Genomic DNA, 27,025 nt, shown 5'->3' on the forward strand with positions numbered 1-27,025 from the left:
CTGCCCCAGTGATAGCTAAAACACTGTCATTACCCCTAAAAGTTCTCTTGGTCCCCTTTGCAGTAAATCCTATTCTCCTACCTCTGCAACTGCCTATTTACTTTCTATAGTTCTGCTTTTTCTAGAATTTTGTATAAATGGAATCTTATAAGCACATAGTCTTTTCTGATTGGCTTTTTTTCACTTCTGATGCTTTTATGATGAATCTTTGTTGTTGCATGTATCAGTACATTCACTTTTATTACTGAATAATATTGCATTATATGGATATACCACAGTTTGTTTATTCATTCACCCATTTGATGGATGTTTGGGTTTCCACCTTTTGGCTGCTGTAAATAGTGCCTCTGTGATCATTCATGTATAAGCCTATGTGGACATTTGTTTTCATTTCTCTTAGGCATATGCATATGTAGGATTGTTGGGTCATATAATAAGTATATGTTGAACTTTCTAAGAAACCGCCAAACTGTTTTCTGAAGCGGCTGTTACCTTTTTGCATTCCTACCAGCAGTGTTTAAGAGTTCAGTGACTGACCCTGGTGGTGGAGACATGGGTTACGTGCAGATGCCGTATGGTGGCGGCTGTGGGGCTCAGGGAGAGCAGGTGTAGATGGTGAGTGTTGATTTTCCACCATCAGGCTAGTGTGCCTCACAACATTCCCTATCACTATCCAACCCTGGGGCTTTTCTTGAGGCAAATAAGTGGCCCCAGCAAACTCCATTTGTAGCCTCATTAAACTAAATTCTAGATGTGTGAGCTAACGGCTCAGGGCTTTTCATGAGTCATAGTTGTTTTATTTGCAATATTTTAGAAGCTAAGATTATTAAGGTGTTGTTTCCAGTAAATTCTTCAACCAGTTTGACAGATTTAGGGAGATGGACTGTGGAGGAAATCTGTGTCCTGTCCTAGGATGAATTATGTTGTTTTCCTTCCCTGTTCAGAGTTCATGGGCCAATGTGAGGCAATGTGGAAAATAAAATAGATGCTAAATCTGAAGGCAGTATTTTGTTTTTCCCCCCCTCCCTTGGTACAGGGTCCACACATTGCATGGACATCTCAGTAACCATTAATACTCTAGGATTCTTAGGAAACTGGGCCTTAGACTTTGGATGTTTAAAAACCATTGAGAGAACCCTCTGCTCAAACCACATGTGGAACAGAGAAAGAGTAGCAGGTGAAAAAGCAGGTGTTTTGGGTACTTTTCTTCCTTCTGGCCAGGTTGAGGCCACTGATATGCTGCTCTGTAATCCTTGGGAAGTTTGATTTCTTCAATTTCCCACAGAGATAGGGCCTATAAGGGAAGCTAGACTGGAAGCTCCACTTCTTCGTCTGCACCCCAAATTTAAGAAATATGTAGTACAGTGAAGCCATACATATGTTCATATTGAGAGATTGAACATAATTGAAATAAAACAATCACAAAACAGGACTTACATTATTATGTGCAATACAATGATAGTTTCTGTTTTTTAAGTTTATTTATTTATTTTGAGAGAGAAAGGGAGAGAGGAGCGAGTGGGGGAGAGGCAGAGAGAGAGAGAGAGAGAGAGAGAGAGAGAGAGAGAGAGAGAGAGAGAATCCCAAGCAGCCTCCGCACTTCAGTGCAGAGCCCGATGCAGGACTCAAACTCATGAACTATGAGATCATGACCTGAGTTGAAGTCAGACACTTAACTGACTGAACCACCCAGGTGCCCCTATTTTTTTTCTATATGATTAAAACAAACTACTATTCACTAATTGCATTACACCACCCACAGAGTAGAGATCTACTTCAGGCCTCTCTTCTCCATTTTAGAAACCAGAAAACTGGAACCCAGAGGGAGCCAGGGACTTGGAGTCTTTCCCTAAGCAATCAAGTGGCAGAAGTGGGACTAGAACCTGGTCTCACCTCCTTACAGGATAATCACTTGTCTCCCTAACGTCACCTCACATTTGGCAGTTTCCTCTGTCATCAGCTTGCCTCAGGCAAGGGTTGGCCTTACTTTTCTTGCATCTCTACCCAAGATGATGATTACTCTCCAGTGAGCAATGTCCTACGGACTGCCAGAGTTGGGTGCTGCAGGGAGGGTGGCAAGGTGCCATGTCATACCCAGCAGCTAATGAATACCCTGAGGACCTGGGAGGAGATGGAGACATTCACCTGGCCTTTTGGCCTCTAGCCACACTCCTGCACCATACTAGAGAGTGCTATGAAGGACCGGCTTTTGTTTTTGAGCTTTGGTGTGGAGGTGGGTAAAAGATGCCTGGAGAGAGATATTTTTCTATTTAATTGAATACGTTTAAGGAATCTTGGACAGAGTTAGAAAGGGATTTGCATTGGTGTTAGCATTACTGACAACGAAAGCAGTTTATACTTGTATGAAAGGTTTGGATTGTGTTTCTAAAGCCTGGACCATGAGGAGCATCTTGTGCAATAACAATTTAATAATTATGGTACCTGGTTCGTGCTTGGGTACTTACTGGCAGACCGACTGTGAGTCAGTACAGTAGCTTTCCTTTGGTATTGCTCGTACTCCTGAGGTCTTTTCAGTGGGTTATTATGAACTGGTCTGTGTAAACCTGGAGAAAGGGCTTGTGTGGCCAAGTATACCAGAGCTCCACCTTCTGGAGAGAGTCTGGAATTTCTGGAATGTACTCATTCTTTGAACTGATTGTCACAGAACCCTTCCCAGCACTTGCCCTCCTGAGGGCTTCTGTGATGCTGAGAAGGTGGTGCCAGGAGAGGAATCAGGACCTTTGATTTTCATCTCTTTGCATTTGGCACCCACAGTCAGTTCTCTCTAAAAAGAGATTAATACCAGTTGAAACTCTTAAAGAGAACTTTATAAATATATAGGAAATAATACAAATATAAATATAAAACATAGGGGCGCATCTGGGTGGCTCAGTCGGTTGAACATCCAACTCTTGACTTCGGCTCAGGTCGTGATCAGATCATGAGGTTGAGTTGTACATGGGGCTCTGCGTTAACAGTGTGGAGCTTGCTTGGGATTCTCTCTCTTCTCTCTCTGCTCATCCCCCGCTTTTGTGTGCACGTGCGCGCTCTCTCAAAATAGTAAATAAACTTAAAAAATAAAAAATATAAGTACATGGTGAAGGCACTCTCACAACAGGCTAAGTGTCCCATGGATGTAGGAGTACTGTATGAAGGTACTAATGCCAGAGACCCTGGGCACTAGAGGTGGCCCTATGACGGCATCCAAAAGATTGAGGTTCATTTGGGAGCTTATTGTCCCTGGCCCTGGATGAGTTCCCTCACCTCCCCAAAGCAGTGTCATTGTTTGCAACAGAGAGAATAGTGTCTTCCTCACAGAAGGTATCTCAAGGACCAAATGAGGTAAGTTCCTGTGATGAGCCAACATTTAATAGGTGCTTTACTCACCTTAGAGGACAGTGGACCCATCTTTAGCAGACCTATTCTTACCCAGCATGTCAGCTGGGGTAATGGGAACTGGAAGAGTTGCCATTAAAAACCCTGTATGGGGGCGCCTGGGTGGCTCAGTCGGTTGAGTGACCGACTTCGGCTCAGGTCATGATCTCACAGTTTGTGAGTTCAAGCCCCGCGTCAGGCCTGGAGCCTGCTTCCGATTCTGGGTCTCCCTCTCCCTTTGCCCCTCCCCCTCTCATGCTCTGTCTCTCTCTGTCTCAGAAATAAATAAACATAAAAGAAAAAAAAAGTAAAAAAAAAAAAAAAACCCTGTATGGTTGATGAAATGGCCTACATGCTGTAAGTAGTGCTAGTAGCAACCATGTAGTCTGTAAATTACAGACAGGAAACAGAACTAGCTTGACATGCCTTGAAGTGGTTAACAATTGTGTAGAGGTTGCTTTGCTAAGATCTGGGTGTTTAGTGATGCAAAGTCAGGTCTAAGGCCCTAAACCTCAGAGTGGATGAGAGCCCTGATTACAGTAGGAGCACAGCTTTGGTTTAAAGGTGTGCCCCAGCTTTTGGAGATCAGGATAGAACTGATAAAAATAGTCAGTGACCTAGAACACCGTGTATCTTTTTAAATGGAGTTAGCCAGCCTTGATCAGTTGTTTTTAGATACAGACGTTAATCATTAAAGCTAGGCCCAAGCTCCACTGCTAATAAGGTTAATGGGGCTTGTCTTTGGCCTTGGGGTGGGGGTGGGGGTGGGGGGTGGACACCCTGGGGGAGTAGATCTTACTAGATGGTGACTAAGCAGGTTTTCCTTTTAACTGCATTTTATAAAAATACAATTAACGACTAAGAGTGAACCCTAATGTAAACTATGATGATGTGTCAATGTGGGTTCATTATCATTTGTAACAAAGGTACCACTATGGTGGGAGATATTGGTAATGGGGAAGGCAACACATGTGTGGGAGTAGGCGGTTATGTGTGCAGTCAGTGTATCTTCCTCTCATTTTTGCTGTGGGCCTAAAACTACTCTAAAAAATAAAGTTAAAATATATATATGCATGAAGTTAATCTTATTAGAAAATGGTAAGATTTAATCTGAATTCTTAGGCTTGAAATGGGACTTTACCTTATGTGGCTTTGCGTTTTTCCCGCCCATCTAACGCCGTTGTCGTGGTGGGAGGGCACTGACTGTGTGGGTACACCTGGAGCCAGTCGCTGCCTGTCGGCATCTGGCCCCGCCCCGCGGGACCTCTAGCTGTCAGAGTGGTGGAACTTGTTTCTGCGGGAGAAGGCGGGAGAAGGCGGAGCCGGGGTGGGCGGCGTGGGTGGGGCCCGGCGAGAGCACAGGCTGTTTGTCTTTCCGCTGGAGGAAGGCTAGTGGCTCTAAGGCGGTTCCCAGGCCGCTTCCAATGCCAGTGTCTCTCTTTGCTTCCGGCAGAGCGTCCTGGCCCGCGCAACCGAGGAGCCAAAGCCAGGCAGACGGACGCACGGACAGACGACGGACGGAGGACTCGCTGGCCGCTGGACCCCGCCGCCTCCCCCTTCTTCCTGCCGCCTGCGTCTGGAGGATGAGCCCAGCCTTCAGGGCCATGGACGTGGAGCCCCGCACCAAGGGCGTCCTGCTGGAGCCCTTTGTCCACCAGGTCGGGGGGCACTCATGCGTGCTCCGCTTCAACGAGACGACCCTATGCAAGCCCCTGGTTCCGAGGGAGCACCAGTTCTACGAGACACTCCCAGCCGAGATGCGCAAATTCACTCCCCAGTACAAAGGTGAGCCCCCGCTGCCATAGGGGTCTCTGCTGGCGAGGAGATGCAAGGCGGCACTTCGCAGCCCGGGAAGGCGTGGGCAGCTATCCCGGGAGCCCTCCCCTCCTTCCTCCCCACTCTGTGTTTTCCCTTCTCCTCTTGGCCCTCAGCCCAGCACCTCACACCCTCAGTTTGCAAGCCCTGGTAAGATTGCTTAATTCTGTTTTGTTTTGTGGATTTGTTTTGAGTTTATTTTTGGTGGAAGTGTAGTTGTGTTTTATGTTCAGGTATCTCTTGATCACAGTACCCCATAGGAGTCCCCCCACCCCCGCCCATGGGAGACAGCGGGGGAAGACTTTGGGAGGATTTTTCCCAGAATCCTTGCCGCCTGCTTTTTGTCCTCCAGGAAACCAGAAGCCCTGGTGATTAGGTAGGCTGGGAGCAGGGTTGAGTCAGATGGAATGCAGGAGTGGGAGGCCTGTGCTGATTAGCTGAAACCCTTTGCTATTATGGAATGTCCCTTAAATTGCAATGTTATGGCAACTCTTTGATTCACATATGGTGACTCTCTCTTTCTTTTTATAATGCATTTTTGGGGGGACAGCATTAGCCATCATCATGGTGTGGACTTTCCTGGGAATGGGGGATATTTTGTAAATCAAAGAACCCATTAAGGAAAAATTTACATTGCCTGGTTGTACAAAAGACTCTTGAACAACTTAGGTTCTTCTGGGACTGTTGAAACATGCTCTTTGAAGACAGAATGTACTGGGCGCCTCTCTCTGTACTCTGTGAATATGCATGTGTGTTGTGGTTGGGGGTGGGGGAGTTGAAGGCCCTCACTTGGTCCTTCTCTGTTGTTTTTTCCAGGACAAAGCCAAAGGCCCCTTGTTAGCTGGCCACCCTTGTCCCCCTTTTCCCCCTGGTTGTTTCCCCGTGGCCACAGGGAAGTGTGGTCCCCTGAATTCCCTACCCAGGCTCCTCTGCTTCTCTGCGCCCAAAGACAGGGACCACCTCAGAAGTGTCATCTCTCTCTGAGCACGCATTCCCCTGCAGCAAGCGAGCAAGCGGGCGGGCAGCAAGGACTGAGCAAATTGAGTGATCCCAGGCCAGAGAGGCCTGGGAGGAAAGGTGTTCAGCCAGTCGGTTGTAAGGCGCTCGTCGGCACCTGCTGAAACGCTCCCACCTGACAGCCCCCTCCTCAAAGACTGTCTAATTACACATGGCAGGTTCTAGAGACTCAAGGGGGAGAGCTGCTTTCAAGGCCACCATGCGTCTGTGCTCCCGGCCCAACCTTATTTGCCTTGTGTTCATTTTGTTCTTTTGTGACTGCAAAGACCAATAAAGTAATATGTTTGAGGACAAAAGGCTTGGGGTGCCCACCCGTGTGGGGGTGCTGCAAGAAGCCTCTGCTAGGGTGTCTGTTGTGCTGTGTGGTTTGTTTTGTTTGCTCCTTTATTATTTTGTTTTGCTTGCCCAGTCTTCCCTTACCCTTGGACCCTTCTTACCCTTCAGGGCAAACCTTTGTTCCCAGTGTTCAGGCTCTGCTTTAAAGCAAGTCTCAGGCCGCCGGAGTTTCTGTTTAGGGCATCAAAAATTCCCATAAGATATAAAGAGCAAATGTTTTTACGTCTCTTTTAGGATTAGAAGAATTACATAAAATTTAATAAACATTTTCAATAATGGAAAAATGTGTCTTGTAATTCTTTGGCTCTTGCCTTGTTGAGTGCATCAGAGAGGAAGACTCTCGGCCATGTTTGCTCCCTAATCGCTTGTCTTGTATGGTGTCATCTTTTCTAGCTGTTTTGATATTTGTTAGGTTTGCAGATGAGTTTGGGGCCTCTGGCAACATAGAGACTAAGGAACAGGGTAAGAAAAAACCAAATGTTACAATCATGTTATTTATAACACATCATCTTTGGAATTAAAAGTTCTTTCTGCTCCTCACCCCCCTTCCAGGTGTGGTATCAGTTCGCTTTGAGGAAGATGAAGACAGGAACTTGTGTTTAATAGCATATCCATTAAAAGGGGACCACGGGATTGTGGACAGTGTAGACAATTCAGACTGTGAACCAAAAAGTAAGCTTCTGAGGTGGACAAACAAAAAACATCACGTCCTAGAGACAGAAAAGAGCCCCAAGGACTGGGTGAGACAGCACCGGAAAGAGGAGAAGATGAAAAGGTGGGTATAAACTGAGAGGGGAACCCTGGACTCTATGGGAGGGGAGGTGTCATGGGATCTTAGTTATAGTCCAGTCGTCTGGAGCTAGAGACTCAGACGATGGTGCCTTGTCACTCAGTGGCCAGTTCCCACATGGCAGCTTCTTTGTAATGATTCTGGGTTAGGTCATGCCATTTGGGGTAAACAGCTACAGTGGCAGCTGTAAAAGAGTTTTAGTCACTCATTGCTCCTGCAGCTGCCCTGTGCCAGGCCCTGTGCTACATCCTGGGGATGTCGCAGTGGCCAAGATAGGAACTGTCCCATCACCTCAAGTTGCTCATTGATGGTGGGAGACAAAATGGTCAGTTGGGCATCCCCGGAATGTAGGATCCGCTGACACAGAGCCTTCCAAGAGCCGGTTCTTGGCAGAACTGGTAAAAATATAAGTAATATATAAAAATTGAGAAGTGTTTATAACATGGCTAAGTAGGTTGGCTTATTCCCATGGGATTTCAGTTCAGCTTTTCCCAGTCTCCAGCATTTGGAATCCGGGAACTTGGATGTAGCAGAAGCCAGGGGACAGTACTGCCTAGAAAAAAAGGGCAGTGAAGGCTGCTTGGGGGTGGGGGGGTGTGTGCAGTGGTGGAGGCAGAGGCTGTTCTTGCATCTTAGGTTCTCTTGCTATAGAAAAAACAGTGATCTGGCCCTTTAATTTTTTCAAAGTCAACTTTCTTGAGGTATAATCCACTTAGAATAAAATGTATCCATTTGAAGTGTTCAATGTGTACGCTAAAACCACCACCACATCAAGATCTCAAACTTCCCATCACTCCAAAAGTTTCTTCATGCCTCTTTGGCCCTGAATTCTGATAAGATGTTGTGATTTATTGGCTCCTTGTCTCTTTACAGCCATAAGTTAGAAGAAGAATTTGAGTGGCTAAAGAAATCTGAAGTCTTGTACTACAGCGTAGAGAAAAAGGGGAATGTCAGTTCCCAGCTTAAACACTATAACCCCTGGAGCATGAAGTGTCACCAGCAACAGTTACAGAGAATGAAGGAGAATGCAAAACATCGGAACCAATACAGTATCCTTTGCTCACAGGATATCTTTGCCTTGGGGATAGGGGAGGGTAGGTGAGATCCTAGGAGCTCAGAGAGGTTGGGTTTATTTTCTAGTCATGGTTGTGCCAGGGCACCCTTTGTGGTAACCATAGGCAAATACCACTCCCTCAGGAACAAGGGCTGGTCTGGGAATACAGGTGGTGGGGAGGCAGTTGAGGGCCACCTCATGGAGGGACCAACCTGCATCAGGGAGGCTTTAGCCTAGAGTGCAAGGGGCTGGTTTGTGTTTTCAGACTCCTACAGAGAAGTCCCCAGATAGTGCTTCCTGCCAAGAATGGGGGTGCTTACCTTTCAATCCTGGTTCACCAGACTGGCACATGAATAAAGCATGGGGCTTCCCCCCCACCCCACCCCTTTTTTTTTTACTCAGTGATTTCTTTTTAATTTATTTAGTTTTTAAAGTTTATTTATTTTGAGAGTGAGTGTATGCGCATGCATGAGCAGGGAAGGGGCAAAGAGAGTTCCCAAGCAGGCTCTGTGCTGTTAGCACAGGACTCTATTCCAGGAACCGTGAGTTCATGACCTGAGCTGAAACACAGGTGCCCCTTCTTTCTTTTTTTAATCTTGAGGGGGTAGTTCCTCAGAATTGAGTATGTTTTATTTATTTATTTTTTAACTTTTTACTAGGGAAAATTTTACACATATTAAACATAGAATAATACTTTGAACTTATAAGTACCAGTCACCCAGTTTCAGCGATTAACCTACTTATGTCAGTCTTGGGCCGTGACTGTCTCTTATACCCAGCATCCCCCAACCGAGCTATTTCTTTCTCCCTTTCCCTTTTTCCCTTTCCCCCTTTCCCCCTTTCTCCCTTTCCCCCTTTCTCCCTTTCCCCCTTTCTCCCTTTCCCCCTTTCTCCCTTTCTCCCTTTCTCCCTTTCTCCCTTTCTCCCTTTCTCCCTTTCCCTTTTCCTTTCTCCCTTTCCCTTTCTTCCTCTCCTCTCCTGTCCTCTCCCCTCCCCTCTTTTTCTTTCTTCCAGAGGGAGGGAAGGGAGGGAGAGAAAATCCTAAGCAGGCCCCCATGCTCTAAGCATGGAGCCCAATGTGGGATTTGAACCCATGAACCATGAGATCATGACCTGAGCTGAAACTAAGAGTCAAATACTCAACTGACTGGCCACCCAGGTGCCCCCAACCGAGCTCTTTCTGAAGTGTCTCCTGTGTCATTGCATCCATACACATCTCATCATCCATCTTTAAGAGATAGGAGTTTTCTTTTAATTAAGTTAGAAAACGAGAACGAGTGGGGAAGGGGCAGAGAGAGAGGGAGAGAGAGGATCCCAAGCAGGCTCTACACTGTCAGCTCAGAGTCCGATGCGAGCTCAAACTCAAGAACTATGAGATGATGACCTGAGCCGAGATCAGGAGTTGGACGCTTAACTGACTGAGCCACCCAGGCGCCCCAAGACAAGGGTATTTTTAAGATGTGAGCTCCTTAAAACTGGACAGTAGTGCCTTATTGTCAAGTATCTAGTTTGTGTCCACATTTTCCTAATTGTCTCATAAATATGTTTTTACTGACGGTTGGTTTGAATGGAGAGCCAAGTGAAGTCCACACATTTTTGGTTGAAATGTTTAAGTCTTTTTAAATACCCTTTTTATTTTTTCATCTTGGAAATTTCTTGTCAAAGAAACTAGGTCTTCTAAACTTTCCCACCATCTGAATTTTACTGATTACATCCCTGTGGTCTTTTACATGTTACTCTTTTCTCTTTGTTTCCATTAGGTTTTGATAATTTGATCTAGAGGCTTGGTCAGATTTAGGTTCAGTTTTGGGGTAGGTGGGAGCTAGGATCCCTTGGAAATGGTAGTGGCCATCAGGAAGTGCAGTATTTGTCTGTCTTGCCTGTGTTGCCATTGCCTTAGGTCCATTTTTTCATTAGGCACTTTTCTAATTTTGTCATTCCTTCTTAGCTGGAATCTGTAAAGATAAACTTATTCTCATCAATTATATGCTTATACTGAGGTATAGTTTATATAGGAAAGGTACATTATTTACTGACTATTTGGAATAATGGGTGGGTTTTTTAACATCCATTCAAAATGCCAGTGGGTTTTTCGGCCTTATTATGAACCTATGAATTTAGACATATTTGATGTGGTTTTAGTCCGTTGCAGTTTTATCTTTACTGATGCACAGATTCTTCCATGTTTTGTTTTGCCTTTTAAAATAGGCTCTTGAGAAGCGCCTGGGTGGCTCAGTTGGTTAAGCGTCCAACTTCGGCTCAGGTCATGATCTCATGGCTGGAGAGTTCAACCCCCGCGTCAGGCTCTGTGCTGACAGCTCAGAGCCTGGAGCCTGCTTTGGATTCTGTGTCTCCCTCTCTCTCTGCCCCTCCCCTACTCATGCTCTGTCTCTCTCTGTCTCTCAAAAATAAACATTTAAAAAAAATTTTTTTTTAGTACTTTAAAATAGGCTCTCGAGTCCTTCTGACACATAGTAGTCTGTGACAACTCTCTTACTTTCTGGTATGAAAAGATGGCCCAGGGTCATGTATATTTCCTGCTCTAGATGTAAGTTCAGTCATTCCTCTGAGGCAGGAGTTACAAACCTGCTCAGTAGAGGGCCAGGTAGTAAATGTTTCTGGCTTCACAGGCTGTACCCTCTGCCACACCTCTGCCACTGTAGCTTGAAAGTAGTCATAGATAATCATGTAAATAAATGAGCATGACTATACCCCAATGAAACTGTTTATGATCACCAAGATTTGCATATCATTTAATTTTCCATGTGTCATGAAGTATTATGTATATTTTTTGACAACTTAAAATTTTAAGAACGATTTCTAGTTCATAGGCTGTACAAGTAGCCATAGTTCACCAATCCCTGCCCTAGGAAAACTGGTCTGGACACTAAGGGTGCTCACACAACTATCTGGTCATTGTTTCTAGACCTTTTCAGTGCCACACAGCTGGGAAATACACTTTTATTAAAAAAAAAGGTTTTTTAAATGTTTATTCACCCTTGAGAGAGACAGAGACAGAACGCAAGTGGGTTAGGGGCAGAGAGAGAGGGAGACACAGAATCCGAAGCAGGCTCCAGGCTCTGAGCTGTCAGCACAGAGCCTGATGCAGGGCTCGAACTCACAAGCTGTGCAATCGTGACGTGAAGTCAGATGCTCAACTGAGCCACCCAGGCGCCCCCGCATTTATTTTAAAGAGAAAATTTTTCATGAGTTTATGCAGATATTTCCAGTTCACATAGAAGGTTATGGGATTTATTTATTTGATGTTCTGTTTGAAACTTAGGACAGTGTGAAACCCTGTTCCCATACCTTGTTGAGTTGTGGCAGTGCCATATGTGTGTCGCCCAGGCCTATATTGAGTGCGGATGCAGGCGGTCCTCATGCCAGTTCCCTGACAAGAATTCAGTTCTTCGATTTTAGCCCTCTAGTCAGCCTTGGGCTCCCTACATGGGGGATAGCAGGACTGATGGGGCCTTCTGTGGACCTGGGCTTTTCTGAGGCACTGTGTGCAGGCATTGTGCCCTGGAGTGGCAAAGCCCCCATGCAGCAGCACCTTTTCTTTAGAGGGAGGATTGTCCTTAACCACTCAGAATTCATCTTACTGGAAAATCTGACTTCCCGCTATGAGGTGCCTTGTGTCCTGGACCTCAAGATGGGTACCCGCCAGCATGGTGATGATGCTTCCGAGGAGAAGGCAGCCAACCAGATCCGCAAGTGCCAGCAGAGCACATCTGCGGTCATCGGTGTCCGTGTGTGTGGCATGCAGGTGAGGGGAGTGCTGGTGCATACCACGGGCTGGCTAGGGCATCCAGTAGCTTCTACTCTCCACCGTGGGCATAGTCCTGCTGTTTTCTCAAGATTTCAGCATGGCTGAGTGAGTCTGTTGCTTTCTGGTTAGGAAAAAAAAGCATGCATGCCTGGTGAACTGTCTGGGGCTGAGCTGGTTGACTGAGTCCAGAGTCTCTGGACAGGAGTGGGAATGAAGGCAAGATGGTTAGGCCCTCTCCACCAACTGATATGCTAAGCAGGGGTCTGAGGACAGAACCAGGTCAGAGGGCTGCATCCTGAGTGGTGGTAGATCAGAAAGGGTATTGCCTTGTATGACTGGTGTACTTAACAGGTTAAAGGATCTGATCCAGGGGTGTCCTATTGCTGCTGTTCCCCAGGGTCCAGGCTCTGAGACAGCTGTCAGCACCTAACCTGCTGGTCTCTTCCCACAGGTGTACCAGGCAGGGAGTGGGCAGCTTATGTTCATGAACAAGTACCACGGACGAAAGCTGTCAGTGCAGGGCTTCAAGGAGGCACTTTTCCAATTTTTCCACAATGGTCGGTATCTGCGCCGTGAACTCCTGGGCCCTGTGCTTAAGAAGCTGGCTGAGCTCAAAGCCATTTTGGAGCGACAGGAGTCCTACCGCTTCTACTCAAGCTCCCTATTGGTCATCTATGATGGCAAAGAATGGCCTGAGGTGGCCCTGGACTCAGATGCTGAGGACTTGGAGGACCTGTCTGAGGAGTCAGCTGACGAGTCTGCAGGTGCCTATGCCTTCAAGCCCATCGGCACCAGCTCAGTGGACGTGCGCATGATCGACTTTGCACACACCACCTGCAGGCTGTATGGCGAGGACAGCGTGGTACATGAGGGCCAGGATGCTGGCTATATCTTCGGGCTCCAGAGCCTCATAGACATTGTCACAGAGATAAGCGAGGAAAGTGGGGAGTGAGTTTGCTGGCTGCACCAGCACCTGAGAGACTCTCTGTGTCCCAGGCACAGCTGTGCTGCGTCGGGGAGGAGGCCAGTATGGCCAGGCGTTGGCCCCTGCAGCCTGGAGCTGATATGCAGAGGCCTCTGTGAGTCCCAGCCTGAGCCAGCCCCAATCGCGTTCGGAGTCTTTTATTTATTTTAACTATTTCTTCAACATTCCACATTTGATGATGCAGATACCTCTTTCTTCCCTGAGTGTAAATGTTCTAATACAAATCTTTTTGTTAATTGTACACAGTGCTGCTGTCGTTCTTAACTAGGGGCAGACAGCCAGACCCCATCCCAGCCCTCAGAATCCTGACACGTGCTGTGTCCTCCACCCTAGCCCAGGAATATTCTCCTTGCCACTGCCCCCACCTCACGGACCCTGAGGTCACCCAAAGAGGACCTCCACACATATAACCTTAGGTTCCTTTTGGGTCTGTGCTGGCCTAGTGTCCCAGCATCCCCTAAGAACTACGTGACCCTTGATACAGTTCTTTTCCTGTCCTCCATGCAACTTAAGCCAAAGTTGGGCAGCAGGTGTGCCAGACCTTGGATCCATCTCCTGGACCACTGGCAGCAGCTAATTGGCTGGTCATTGTGATGTCAGATGTCCTGGAGCCAAACCAAGGCCTCAGGTAGCTGCCAGGCTCTGGTCTTTTGGCGATGGTGGACTCCATGGTAAAAGGTCCCAGCAGGATGAGGGGGTGGGGGTCATTGAGAAAGGGTGTTCCAGGCAGGGGGGTCCTCTTAACCAAACCACTTGTCACCACTGCAACCCACAACTATGCCAATCTCCTCTCCTAAGCAGCTGTAGCCAGGGCGGCCCCGAAGAGAGCTACTTCTGTGCTAGGAGGGTTACTGGGAGGTGTGGCAGGAGGTCTTGAACTGCAGAACCAGACACCAGGGAGAAGGGCAGACCCAGTGCCAAGAAGGTAGGGTCTTGATGTCCAGTTCTATCAGCCCCACACTCCTTTCTGAGGCCCACTGTGCCTCTGTGTACTATGTCCCCCAATGCCAACTGCATGTACTGGCCTCGCTGTGCCCATACCCGCTACACCCTGGGCCCAGGCTTCTGGTGGGAAATGTGGCTGGACAGGAATGGGAGGCCCCCAGGACCCTTAGGGCCTCTCCCCTGGGTCCCTCCCTCCCTCAGGACATTAAGGACCAGTCCAGGCTAATTGGAGGTGTGCAGGGTCAAACCAGCTCTTAAGGGTACCTAGCACCCCCCTCCCCACCCTTACCAGCTCTTCTATCTGCTCAGATGGGCGCATCAGACATAAGATGGTTTGGAGTTGTAAGTCCTATAAAGACAATAGAGCAATATGACAGCGACTGGGAGAGTAATGACCTTATGCTGTGAGGGAGGGAATTAGGTCCCAGGCAGAGGAAACCCTATGGAAAGACCCACATTAGAGGGGTAGAGAGAAGCTATTGAAAGGAGTGGGGGGGGGGGGCGGGGGGGGCATCCAGGACGTGAGAAATTGGGACTGGGGAATGGCCGACCTGGTTTCGGTGTGGCTGGAGTAGGGACTCCTCAGAGAGGGGTCATGAGGCCTGGGACACCAAGGAGACGGACCCCCCACAGGCGCCTCCAAGTGTCGAATCAGCGAGATCCAACAATGGGACTACGCTCGCGGAGTCGCCGTCCCTACTGTTAGTAGGTCAGGACCCACTCCCCCGGGATGGCAGGGACGCATGCGACTAGAGCGTAGGACACAGGCTCTGCCAAAGGAGGAAGGACGGCCGCACACCGGGTTTGAGTGGAGGGCCAGGACGGAGACTCTGGGGTGGGGCGCCCGGGAGGGTGCGGAGCCAGTGGTCGGGGGTAGGGGTGTGTGGTCTCGGAGTCGGAGGTACCGGGACCGGACTGGAGGCCGACTGGAGGTGGACTCGAGCAGCACCGGGTCGCGCCGCTTGGAGCCGCCAGGGGGCGCCGCGATCCGCGCGGGCTGCCCCCCTCCGGAGGTGGGGCTGCGGCTGGCGGGCGGGCGGGCGCGCGCACGCGTCGTGTGTCACGGGGCGGGGCGGGGCGATCGCGGTTCTCCGGGCCTGCCGTCCTGGTTCCGCAGCCCCCGCCACCTCCACTGCCCCGGCGCGGCCCGGCCCGGCCCCATGTATCGCGCGCTCTACGCGTTCCGCTCGGCGGAGCCCAACGCGCTGGCGTTCGCCGCAGGCGAGACCTTCCTGGTGCTGGAGCGCAGCAGCGCGCACTGGTGGCTGGCGGCGCGGGCGCGCAGTGGCGAGACGGGCTACGTGCCGCCCGCCTACCTGCGCCGCCTGCAGGTGAGTGTGCCCCTCCCCAGCCCGGCCTCACCGGTCCTTAGACTGGGCCCCATCGCAGGCTCTCGGGACCGACCCCGGAGCTCCAGGCCCGCCAAAACTTCCCGCAGATAGGGAGTTTGAGCACCTGACCCTGAGACCCCAGACCCACGAGAACTGGGACCCCAGGAGCCCGCACTCCCAGAAAAGGCCAAGCCCTTGACAGCCAACTCTGAGGACTCCGGACCTGCAAGCCTAACTCTGGGACTGAGACTCCTTGGATCCCAGACCCATTGAGACTCATTATCTGAACCCCCATCTAAGTAGAATTCAAGACTCAGTTCTGAGAATCCAGTACCACTGAATTCTGACCAGTTCCTCAGATCCCTGAGATCCCAGATTTGTAATTGGCCCTTTCACTGGATCCCCTGGATCCTACCCTCAGACCCCCAACTGGAGCCACTGCCTCCACCACTAAGACCCCAGGCCACCCTGGACACCACCTGTTTCCCCACTGCCCTCCATCCTCACTTCCCCACTGAGGCCCTGGAGCCTAGATGATACTTGTATCTCCTAGATGACCCACTAAGGTTGGGACCTGAGTGTCTTTCACCCTCCTGTACTCAGCCACCCCTAAGCTCTTCTTCAGACTGACCCCAACCCTCTTGGAACCAAAGATCTCAGCCCTTGCTGACACTCCCTAGCACTACTCTCCCCACCCCCACCCCTCCATTACAAGCCACGTTCAGGCCCTGACTTAACAGACTAATTTTCTCTGAAAGTGAAAAGCTCCATCCCTCTGTGTCCCCAGCCTGGGGTGGGGGCTGCTCCCATTGTAAGGAAGTGAGATCTCTTCATGGCTTCCCCTGGTCTGACTATGACCCTATTTCCTTCCAGTGGAGGCTGCGTCTCCAGTTCCTGTTTCCCCAAGAATAGTCCTGCTGTGGGGGCTGGGGTGCAATGTCTCTAGCTGGTCTATTCTGACCTCAGGGGAAAGGAGGGCCTGGAGCCTCCAGGCCTGGCCTGTGCCAGACACCCCCGCCCCATCCTAGTCCTTATCCTTTTGGAAACATCCTGTCCCAGCCTGGTTCAGGACAGAAATAACAGGATAAATTTGGAGATGTCATCTGGTCTTGCCAGAGGGGATGGGCCCTGGACCCTCAGCTTGTTTCCATCTAGGAGTGCCTGGGGTATGAGTGGGGCCATGGACACAGAGGCTGCCAGCTCTATCGTGAATGTGTCAGACCCAGCCTCTCTGGGGCTGGGGGCTTGTTGGAGGCCTCTTTTCGAAGAGCCTGTGAGGCTCCTCTCCAGGGCCAGTGGGGCTTGGTGTTTGGGGACGGCAGAGAGGCCACGGTTTCTCTCATAGTTTCTTTCTGCATACCTCCCTCTGCCTCAGTCTCCCTAACGCTGTCTGTCATTATGACTCTCCCTTTCTCTGTCTCCAGCTTTCAATTTCTTTCTGCGTTGTCTCCCTCTGCCTGTCTCGCTCTCTCTCCCTCCCTCCCTCTCTCTCTTTCTATCTCTTCCTTATTTTCTATGTGTATGTATTTCTTTTTCTGTTCCCCTTTCTGTCTGCTGTCTCTCTGCATTCTGGCACACCCCATGGTACCTGGAGGGCTTTGCTGACCTCTGCATCCGTCTGTCTGTCCCCCTCAGGGAAGCTCCTTAGACCCTCTCTGGAGTGTCGTCACCTCAGTTCTGAGACTTCCATGCAGCCTGATGGACCATCGTGGACAGGGAAGGGGTGAAAGTGGCTGGTCCCACAGCTGCCACCCCTTACTCTTCACACCATGCCAGGCAGGCTGGGTAGATTGGACCCCTGAGTTGCTGGGTCTGCAGCACGGAATCTGGGACAGGGGCCAGGCCCCTCTCCCATGTCCGTCCTTTGCCACAAACAGAACTGCCGCTTCCCAGGGCAGGTCTGGAAGATTCTTTGGAACAGCTGAGGGGGATGAGGGCTAGAAGCAGGGGTGGAGAGAGGAGATCCCTTTGGCCCATCCCCAGCTGGTCCCTCAGGCCCATCCCAGGGCCTGCAGAAGGCTCTATGAGGACAGGGCTATTCTGGAGTGTGACCTTGGTTTTGCGAAGGATCAACAAGATCCAGAGTGATTTGTTAAGGGTTCCAGACACTAGAGGCTCCCTGCTTGGCATTTCAGCCTGGGCTCTGAGCCAAACCTGGGGAGAGACTAGGTGTGTCCTGCTGGCCTCAAGCTGGGGGGCCCTGGGCTGTTTTTGCCCTGGACCCGTGATTTTCAGAGCCAGCTGAGAGCCTCACTGTGGGGCCTGAGTGGGGCCCCAGGATGTAAAGCAGCGGCATGAGGCCACCTCATGCCCCAGCTCCCTGAGTGACACCGTTTGAGAACCTTATTTGATATTCTGGTTCACCTTCTGTGTTCATGTCTACCATTCCAGTCTTTAGCTATAATGGTCCTCTGTCTGCCCCAGTTGCATCCCGGGCTGGGTCTGGGCGCAGTACCCTCACTTGGCCCCCAGGTCTAACTGCCCATCCTTGCCCTCCCCCCCAGGGCCTGGAGCAAGATGTCCTCCAAGCCATTGACCGGGCCATTGAGGCTGTGCACAATGCAGCCATGCGGGATGGTGGCAAGTACAGCCTGGAGCAGCGTGGAGTCCTTCAGTGAGTGTGGGTGAGGGGAAGAGGGCACCGCCTCCACCCCATTATCCTAATGAGCACAGTTGGGTGGGGTTCCTTCAGTGGATACTGGGGTTGTGTGTAAGGCAGAGCTGGGGTAATGCAGAGTAGGGTGGGGCATGAGGGAGTTGGCAGGAGCCCGAGCTTTGGAGGGCCCAGGACCCATGGGGAGCATGTAAGGACTTTGGGAGTTTAAGGTAACTCGCCCAGTAAGCTCCCTGTCCCTCCATCAGGAAGCTGATCCACCACCGGAAAGAGACTCTGTCCCGCAGAGGCCCCTCAGCCTCCAGCCCTGCAGCTATGACCCCATCCACCAGTGACCACCATCTGGACGCTGCTGCTGCCAGGCAGCCCAATGGGACGTGTCGAGCTGGGTTTGAGCGGCAGCACAGCCTCCCTAGTTCCGAGTATCTCGGGGCGGACGGAGGCCTCTACCAGGTATGTGGGGAGGACATCCTGGCGGAGGGAGGTGGGTGGAGCTTAGGCTTGGTCCAGAGGTTCCAAGGGTCCAGTCGGGTCAGTGATGCAGAGCCGTAGCCCGCCCGTGCCAAGAGCTCAGGGCCTAAGCCAGGCCGGTACCCCAGATGGCAGCGTGTCCTTCCAGGTCCCGCTTCTGTCCTCTCAGATCCCACCACAGCCTCGCCGAGCAGCACCTGCCACGCCACCTCCACCTGTGAAGCGCCGAGACCGCGAGGCCCTGATGGCCTCAGGCAGTGGTGAGAGGCGGGATTGGGGCAATTGGGGAAGCACCCTGTGGTGGAATGATTGCTTTGCCTGTGTCAGGAAGTTGGGGGCTCTGGGCTTGGAGGGGTGGGTCTAGCAGAGAAACCAGGCCCTGTGTTGGGAGGGCGGGGCTCAGGGCCTGGAGGGGTAGGGGACCCAGGGGGCTGTCCCAGCACAGCATCCGCTCTCTGCCCACAGGCGGCCGCAACACCACGCCCTCCGGGGGCAGTTCTGTGTCCAGCGGCTCCTCAGTCAGCAGCACCTCCCTTGACACGCTCTGTACCGGCTCTAGCTCGTCTGAGCTGGGCCCCAGCTGCTCACCCACGCCCCCACCTGTGCCCCGCCGAGGCACTCACACCACTGTGTCCCAAGCTCAGCCCCCTCCCTCCAAGGTGCCAGCCCCTGAGCCCCCTACAGAGGAGGTGGCAGTTGATACAACCTCAGCCCCTGATGAGCTGGAGGCCCTGGGTGCGCTGAACCTGGGGACCACAGAGGAGAAGGTGGTGGCCGAGACTGCTGTGCCCAAGACCATCGGGGCAGAGCTGATGGAGCTCGTGCGGAGAAACACCGGCCTGAGCCACGAGCTATGCCGTGTGGCCATTGGCGTCGTGGTGGGTCACATCCAGGCCTCTGTGCCGGCCAGCTCGCCTATCATGGAGCAGGTCCTCCTCTCGCTGGTAGAGGGCAAGGTGAGGGTGGGCGGCAGGGCCAGGGGCCTCCCCATCCTCGGGCCGCCCTGCCTCCCCTGCCCCATTCCCACTCTCATGCTTGTGTCCAGCCTTGACTCGACAGGTGTTTATTGAGCTCTAGCCTGGCCTTCATTGTGCTGGGTGCTGGGGACATTTGAGCTGATCCTTGGAGGAGAAAGGGAGGAAGAGCATTCCAGGCAGAGGCTCAGCCTGGACCAAGGCCATGAGGCAGGACCGAGCTTGGCTCGCAGGAGGAGGTGGAACAAGGCCAGCATGGCTGTAACACAGGGAGTGAGGGAACAGGTGGTGTGGGAGAGGTGAGACCCGGGGCAGGTGATAGATGAGACCAGATGCAGGTGGGCAAGAGTCATCTCTGGCTGCAGGGCAGGAGTGGACATAGAGCATGAGAGAAGGCAGTACCTCGCTGGCCTTGGCAGTGGAAAGGAGTGGGTGCTTTGAGAGCTGTGACAGAGGCCTCAGTACTGACTCAGGTGTGAGTCAGGTGCGTGGGCATTGTAGGGTGGGTGGGATCTTTTGCCAGGGTTGGGGCACTGGTCAGGAAGCAGGATTGGAGGGCGACGAGCCATCTCCATATGGGGACTAGATGGGCCCAAGGTCCCTCCTTAGGGCCCCATGACCTAGCAGCTCTGGTGTGGGGTGGAGGGAGCAGCAGGTCAGTGGACTTGTCTGTGTTGAGTACGGTGGGTGCTGCCAGGCTGGAAGCATTTGGGGGAGACGGGGGAGGTGGGGAGATGACAAGGCCTGGTGCCACTTCATGTGGATTCGGAGGGTAGCATCTCAGTCACACTCAGGCAGTGATACAGTCGGTGGCCTTCCTCGAGGAAGATGTTTCTACAGGGCTGGGATGAGCGGCAGGTTGTTGGAAGGCACCCACAGATGTGTCTCAAGCAGAATCTGGGCCCAGCAGGTTATCAAGACTGGGGCAGTGGACTTGCTTGCAGAGGGGGTGTAGAACTGGGCTGGTGCCCTTGGGAGCTTTGATGTTGAGGTGTGGGCCACAGGAGCAGGGTCCTTAGTGGGAGCTCGAGGTGGGGCAGAGGGGAGGAAGGAAGAGAACCAGGGGCTGGTCCCCTCACAGGTTCTGGGAGGACACTGACTAGGAGCAGCCCTGAGAGATGAGGCTGGGAACCCTTTCCTGTTGTCGGCCTGGAACTCACGCCTGTGACATTCTCAGGGTCTGGGTTGACTTCTAAACCTTGGGGGCTTCCTGGAGAAGGTGAGGGACAAGGAATGTGCTGAGCCATTCCTCTCTCCCCCCCAGGACCTGAGCACTGCCCTGCCCTCAGGGCAAGTCTGCCATGACCAGCAGCGGCTGGAGGTGATCTTTGCAGACCTGGCTCGGCGCAAGGACGATGCCCAGCAGCGCAGCTGGGCCCTGTACGAGGATGAAGGGGTCATCCGCTGCTACCTGGAGGAGCTGCTCCATATTCTGGTGCGGGGTGGGGGCCCACGGGTGTCTCCCCCCGACCCTGCACTGTCCCCTCCAGTGCTCAGGAGCCTCCCCTGCGTGTACTCAGCTCGCTTGTGTGTGGCCACATGGCTCACAACTGACTGATTGTGTCATGCTTCCTCCTCTCCACAGACGGATGCAGACCCCGAAGTTTGCAAGAAAATGTGCAAGAGAAATGAGTTCGAGTCTGTCCTGGCCTTGGTGGCCTACTACCAAATGGTGTGTGCAAGACAGAGGGGCGGGGGCGTGGAGGCACCCGGGTAGAGGTGGGGGTTCCGGGCACTGAGTGCACAGGGTCTCCTGCCAGGAGCACCGGGTCTCCCTGCGGCTGCTGCTCCTCAAGTGCTTTGGCGCCATGTGCAGCCTGGATGCAGCCATCATCTCCACACTCGTGTCGTCTGTGCTGCCTGTGGAGCTGGCACGGGACATGCAGACAGACACGCAGGGTGAGGCGAGGGGGAGCTTCCTGCTGTGTGGGGGGTTCCCACCATCTGTAGGGGCTCTCACCGCCTGCCTTGCCCCCCAGATCACCAGAAACTCTGTTACTCCGCCCTCATCCTGGCCATGGTCTTCTCCATGGGGGAGGCAGTGCCATATGCGCACTATGGTAAGTGAGCAGGTCACCGACCAGCTGACCGCTGGGAGCCCCACTGCACGTACCTGACAGGGATCGGGTGTCCCCAGAGCTGACGGAGACCCAGGGGGCTGGGTGGTGTGCACAGACGGGGAGGGCTGACTCCGTGCACCCCTCTCCCAGAGCACCTGGGCACACCCTTCGCCCAGTTCCTGCTGAGCATTGTCGAGGATGGGCTGCCCCTGGACACCACAGAACAGCTGCCCGATCTCTGCATGAACCTGCTTCTGGCTCTCAACTTGCACCTGCCAGGTGGGAATGGGGCCCAGCAGGAGGTGGCCGACCAGCTGGGGGTTCTGGCTGGGTACCTGTGCGCTGATCTACTGACACCCATGTCCTTCCTCAGCCCCTGACCAGAACGTCATCATGACCGCCCTGAGCAAACACTCCAACGTCAAGATCTTCTCCGAGAAGCTTCTCTTGCTCCTGAACAGAGGAGGTGAGGGTGCAGGAATCTGTGTGGTGCTGCTTCGCTGTCCTGGGACTCCATGATCCCCAATAACTCCCTGCAGTGGCTCTGGCCCTCCCACGGTGACAGCCCTGACCCCTCTTCTCTTCCCCCTGCTTCCTAGATGACCCCGTGCGCATCTTCAAACATGAGCCGCAGCCGCCACACTCCATCCTCAAGTTCCTGCAGGACGTGTTCGCCAGCCCCGCCACGGCTGCCATCTTCTACCACACAGACATGATGGCACTCATTGACATCACCGTGCGCCACATCGCGGACCTGTCTCCCGGAGACAAGGTACCTAGAGGTGGCTGCAGTGGGGATGGGAGGTGTGTAGAAACCGAAACAAAATGGACTGGAGACAGGACACTGACGGAGACTGGGGACGGGGCACAGCTGGAGCCAGGCCAGTGTGGAGGCCACTCAGTAAGCCATGGCAGGTGTGCCCAGACCCAGAGGAGCATCGGTGAGCTGATCTGGGTCAGACTTCCTGGACAGAGCTGGGGTGGGGAGGGCAGCGGGGTCAGACGGGAGGAGGTGGCATTTACACAAGGCCTCAGAGGCTGCAGCAGGAGCTTCTGATCTCAGAAGAGGAGAAGTGACCTGATGGACACCCCGAACGGAGTGTGGACTGTATGAGTCCGGGGGAGGCAGAGGTCTGTGAGGAAGCAGCCGCAGCTGTCAGGGCAGCCCAGCCGTGGCCTCCTGGGAAGAGGTCAGGTTTGTGGGTATGGGAAGTGGGTCCCAGGGCTTACCACTGGACTTGTGTTGAGCAATCAAGTGGATGAAGTGTGATTACTGAGGTGGGGAAACACTCTTGGGGGGGTGGAAATGGAGTTGCATTTTGACGTGTCAGGTTTGAGAAGATACCTGTTAGACAGCCAGGTACAGAGCACATTCAGGGGCAGTGGAGCCGAGTTGGGACACTGGAGAGACACACTGGAGAGTTGCCTGTGCACCAGTGTGACGGGAAGCCTGTTTCAGGGCCACCACCTAGAGTGTGAGGAGGAGGGGTCAGAGGGCAGCTCGGGCCTCGGCCCAGGGCACAGTGAGGACAAGTAGGGAGGAGCCCAGGAGGAAACCCTGGAGAGAGCAGGAGCCCAAAGCAAGGTTCGGAGGAGGAGGGAAATGAGCCGTCTCCACAGTTAAGAGCCTGAGTAAGACGGAGGCTGCTAATTGGCCACTGGAATTGCCCCCACAGAGTCCCCAGGTGACTGACAAGCAGCGTCCGTGGAGTGGAGGGAAAAAGAATGGAACGTTTAAGAGAGAATTTGAAGTTGGAGGGGAGTGAGGGGGAAATTGGAAGCCGTAAATGGAGACAACCCCTGTAGTTCTTCTGTGAAGGGAGCAGAAAAGAGGGGGTTCGCCTGAGGGAGATGTGGAGTCATCAGGAAGTGTTCTAGAGGTAGGAGATGCTGGTGCAGGTGTCTGGGCCAGAGGGAATAATCCAGCAAGCATCAAGAAATGGCTGACAGGAGAGTGGGCCACCACAGAAGTCAAGTAGATCAGGCAGTGGCGGAGGGCCCAGGGCTGTGGAGGGACACCCCTCACCCTAAAGGGAGCCAAGGCAGCTTATTCTGGCAGAGACAGGTGAGATGTCGGTGCTGCGAGGGGAAGACAAGGGCTTTCTGAAAGATTGCTTGTTTTCTCCATGAAGCACAAGGCCAGCTGTCCAGGCACTTGGGGCTCTGGAAAGCCTAGAAGAGGTGGGCCGTGGTCCTTAAGGGCGTGTAAACATAGCGGAGAAAAGTGGCAGGAGCCAAGGCAGTGCTGCGTGTCCGTCTGAGGCTTGTGGTAGGGAAGGAAGCTGAGGCCTGCACACAGCTCTGTGGCCATCTAGGGCTTAGACACTGGGCAGTGATTTGCAGGTGCTGTGGTCTGACCAGGCTTGGGGGGTTACAGGGTGGTGCTGCCTAGAGAAGGGATTGAGTCCTCTAACCATAGGGAAAGAGGGAAATAAGGGATGGTGAGGGGGGCAGACAGAGGAAAAGCATTGGGATCGTGTCAGTGGATTGGGGGTCTGTGGGGAAAAGGAGCAGCTGGGGTGTCAGACTAGAGGGCGTGTTAGAGCTGGACTCTGGGCCCGTGTGGAAGGTAGGACGGTGGCCAGGTCCTAGGAGTGGGTTGGGTACGAGGTGTGCCGACAGAGGGGAGAGAGCAGTGTCACAGAAGACAGCTGTGTTACTGGCCTGTGCATTTAGATGGACGGCTGTGCGCTTTAGTCAGAGAAAGAACATGAGAAAGCCTTCAGTTTTGGGAAGATGGAGCTGGCGGTTTTCCCTTGCCGCCTCTCTGAGCCAGGACTCCTGGGGGCTGGCCACGTTCTGGGACGCCTGTGTCTGGAATGGTCCATTCATTCACTTACTCAGCAACTGTTGAAGGCCAGTTCATGTGGCAGGCACATTGTGGGCGCTGGGGATGCAGCCCTGATCTTCGGTGCCGTGAGGCGGTCCGCAGCCCTGGGGTCCACGTGGCAGCCTGTTCCTGTCTGGTGGCAGTGGCAGTGCCTCCCAGGGTCCCTGAGCTCACCTGCTCCTCCCACAGCTTCGAGTAGAGTACCTCTCCCTGATGCACGCCGTCATCCGCACCACACCCTACCTGCAGCACCGCCACCGGCTGCCCGACCTGCAGGCCACACTGCGCCGCATCCTGACTGAAGAGGAAGCCTCGCCCCAGGGCCAGATGGACCGCATGATTGTCCGAGAGATGTGCAAGGAATTCCCGGTGCTGGGCGAGGACCCCAGCTAGCGCCTTCCTCCCCTCCCTTCCCTGCAGCCCCGGTCAGGGTGCAGGGGACGCGGAGGCTTGGCCCTAAGCATGTTTTGCACAGACGGTGTGGGGGAGGTGGTGGTGGAAGGGACCTGAGCAGGGCCCCCACCTGAAGTAGAGCCAGTGCCAGGGGCCAAGTGTGGGATTGGGGACCACGCTCTGGGAGCTATGCTGGGGCAGAGGGCCTGTGTGAGCTAAAGCCCCTCCATCTCCCGGTAGGCTGCCTCTTCAGCATGCCCCCTCCCCCCCCCAGCACAAACACACACTCAGAGTCCCGCTGCTGCTCCGGGCTGGGCTAGAGCCGCCATCCCTGTCCTGCCTTGTCTGGGTCCTGGGCCTCAGCAAGCCATGTCTTTGGAGTGAGGGGAGCCACCTTCCGCCAGCTGTTCTTTGCCTTAGCTTTGCAGTGAGTGCTTCTCCTGTGCTCCCCGCTCCCCGTGGGGGTCGCTTTCCCTTGCTCCCACCCCCAGGGGTCTTGGCCAAGCTCCTGCTTTAAAGCAGAATCTTAGAGACAGGCCAGCTATTCTGGAGCCTCACAGAATAGGGTGATGGCACTCAGAAAGCCAATGACAGAATATTTTCTCTGTAAAAATGTAGACTGAAAAGCCATGTGTATTTTCCCGTGTGCTGCAGCTCACCTTCGGAAATAAATCACAGGCATCCAGAAACAGGCTCCCCTGTATGATCCTGGGTTGTTGTGGGAGAGGATGGGCAGGGACGCTGGGGCCTCAGGACCTTGTCACTTGCTTGCCCTGATCTCTCCAGTGTAAGGAGGGGGTGGTCCCTGATAGGTCTGTCCATCAAAGTTCCTTGAGCCCTGTTCCAGCTTCTCTCCCTGAGTTCCTGCTTCTGGGCCAAGCCGAGTGCTCCGTGGTCCGTTTGTAGGCGACTGCCCTCCCAGATTTCACTTACATCTTTCTTTGCTTTGAATGCTGACTCTCTCCCCTGTTGAAAGCCTCTCCTTCATAGCTGCTCTCAAATGAAGCAGGCCCCACCCCAGCCTCAGCCTCCCTCCCTGCCTGTCCAGCTCTGTTCCCTTTCTCATTTGTCAGTGGGTCCAACAAGAGCCCCTCATTTTGCAGCCTCAGCAGAGATTTGGCCATTACTGTAGGGCAAGGAGAGTATCTTAACAGCTGTGGGGTTTAGTTGGCACTACTGTTGGAGGAGAATTAGGGACCGTTTGGCAAAAACTTCATTTTCCTTGTGGGCTCTCAAGTTAACAAAGGTTCTCGCCATAAATGGGGGGAGGAGAGTCAGGAACCCACAGACAGACATCAGTCAGAAGTGGTTTTCATCAGTTCCCTTTGGTTTTTGACCCAGGACGATCCTCATAAGACCCTTCCACGTGTCCAGAGTTCCCGATACTGTGACTTCCAGTCATAACTTTTCCTTTTTCATTGGGGGGCTGAAGGCAGAAGGCTGTTCTGTTATTTTCTCAACAGGACTGTCTAATCCAGCAAGAAGCACAGAGAGGTCAGGGCTAGGAGTGGGGTCCCCTGAAAACAGGTCCTCAGGAAGCTGAGGCAGGAATATTTGACAGGGAACTAAGCACTGATGAGAACTGATGTGGGAACTAAGCACTCATGGCTGATGAGATGTCCTTCCTTAACTGCTGACTCGGGTTAAACGCACAGGCTCCCCTGCTGGACCTGAAGAGAGGCTGACAAAATGCCCCCCAGTAAAGCTGTGTGGCACAGCCTGGTCGCTCTTCATCCCAGAGCCATTCTGCCTTTCCCTTCACATCCAGAGTCAGTGACACTGACTTCCAGCCATGACTTCTTCCTCACTGGAGTGCTGAGAGAACCATGATTCTCCTCCTGAGATAGTGTGATTGAGTGAAAAGCACAGGTCCTGTGACAGCCCCCATGCCTTGCTCTGTTCCCTGTTTTGCGCACACACAGACACTGGAAGGGCAAGGCTGTGCTGTGCCATCTGTCCCCGTGTTGGCACCTATGATGAGCAAAGTAGGGCCCCATGGCATGAGGATCAGAAAGCCCTGCCGGTTTCTGTATGATTGTCCAAGAGGCCCTGGCACGTGTTTGTAAGGGATGCAAGAGCCCCAGGTGACAAAGTTACATACTGGCCTCTGGCAGCAGACAGACTGTGAGAGGGTGCAGACCTCCAGGACCCACTCAGCAGATACCCCGATGGTGCTCTCACAACACAAAATTAGAACCACAGAGGGAAATATGATTAGCCAGAGAGTTCCTCAGCAAGGAAACTCTTTGAGAGAAAACACCCCTTT

At 52.8% G+C, this 27,025-nt stretch overlaps 2 protein-coding genes and 1 long non-coding RNA gene across 7 annotated transcripts in view; 2 read left to right on the top strand and 1 right to left on the bottom strand.

The window, feature by feature from the left end:
- The window catches only part of IP6K2 (inositol hexakisphosphate kinase 2), a 31,509-nt gene extending 18,127 nt beyond the window's left edge, over positions 1-13,382 (top strand). For all 3 annotated transcript variants that reach the window (XM_058727025.1, XM_058727023.1, XM_058727024.1), the window contains 5 exons: positions 4,829-5,160; positions 7,096-7,318; positions 8,207-8,382; positions 11,978-12,153; positions 12,608-13,382. In XM_058727025.1, the coding sequence (XP_058583008.1) occupies positions 4,959-5,160; positions 7,096-7,318; positions 8,207-8,382; positions 11,978-12,153; positions 12,608-13,108 (1,278 nt within the window). In that variant the 5' untranslated portion in view covers positions 4,829-4,958 and the 3' untranslated portion in view covers positions 13,109-13,382. The remainder of the gene's footprint in view (positions 1-4,828; positions 5,161-7,095; positions 7,319-8,206; positions 8,383-11,977; positions 12,154-12,607) is intronic.
- Positions 11,626-14,512, bottom strand: LOC131510199 (uncharacterized). The gene is made up of 2 exons (XR_009260930.1): positions 14,376-14,512; positions 11,626-12,277 (listed from the first exon to the last, which is right to left on the bottom strand). It is a non-coding gene; the product is annotated as an uncharacterized LOC131510199 (long non-coding RNA).
- On the top strand, positions 13,884-25,452 carry NCKIPSD (NCK interacting protein with SH3 domain). Of its 3 annotated transcripts, XM_058727021.1 has the most exons (14): positions 13,884-14,066; positions 14,662-14,795; positions 17,922-18,031; positions 18,280-18,484; positions 18,672-18,762; positions 18,968-19,458; positions 20,741-20,911; positions 21,062-21,148; positions 21,237-21,375; positions 21,456-21,536; positions 21,687-21,815; positions 21,910-22,002; positions 22,136-22,308; positions 24,556-25,452. In XM_058727021.1, the coding sequence occupies exons 3-14, from the start codon at positions 17,985-17,987 to the stop codon at positions 24,757-24,759; spliced, it is 1,911 nt and encodes a 636-aa protein (XP_058583004.1). In that variant the 5' UTR covers positions 13,884-14,066; positions 14,662-14,795; positions 17,922-17,984; the 3' UTR covers positions 24,760-25,452. The 3 variants fall into 3 exon arrangements, with proteins under 3 accessions (XP_058583004.1, XP_058583005.1, XP_058583003.1); XM_058727022.1 differs by lacking the exon at positions 14,662-14,795; XM_058727020.1 differs by lacking the exons at positions 13,884-14,066; positions 14,662-14,795 and adding an exon at positions 15,145-15,417.
- Positions 25,453-27,025: the final 1,573 nt, after the last annotated feature.

The sequence above is a fragment of the Neofelis nebulosa genome, chromosome 4 (assembly GCF_028018385.1).
Source record: "Neofelis nebulosa isolate mNeoNeb1 chromosome 4, mNeoNeb1.pri, whole genome shotgun sequence".
NCBI lineage: Eukaryota > Metazoa > Chordata > Mammalia > Carnivora > Felidae > Neofelis > Neofelis nebulosa.

Excerpts from the sequence above, each read along its gene's own strand:
- NCKIPSD (XM_058727020.1), top strand. The coding sequence starts at position 15,247 with ATGTATCGCGCGCTCTACGCGTTCCGCTCGGCGGAGCCCAACGCGCTG. Across the intron at positions 21,149-21,236 it reads TGGTGGCCTACTACCAAATG|GAGCACCGGGTCTCCCTGCG; the intron begins GTGTGTGCAAGA and ends GTCTCCTGCCAG. Across the intron at positions 21,537-21,686 it reads AGTGCCATATGCGCACTATG|AGCACCTGGGCACACCCTTC; the intron begins GTAAGTGAGCAG and ends CCCCTCTCCCAG.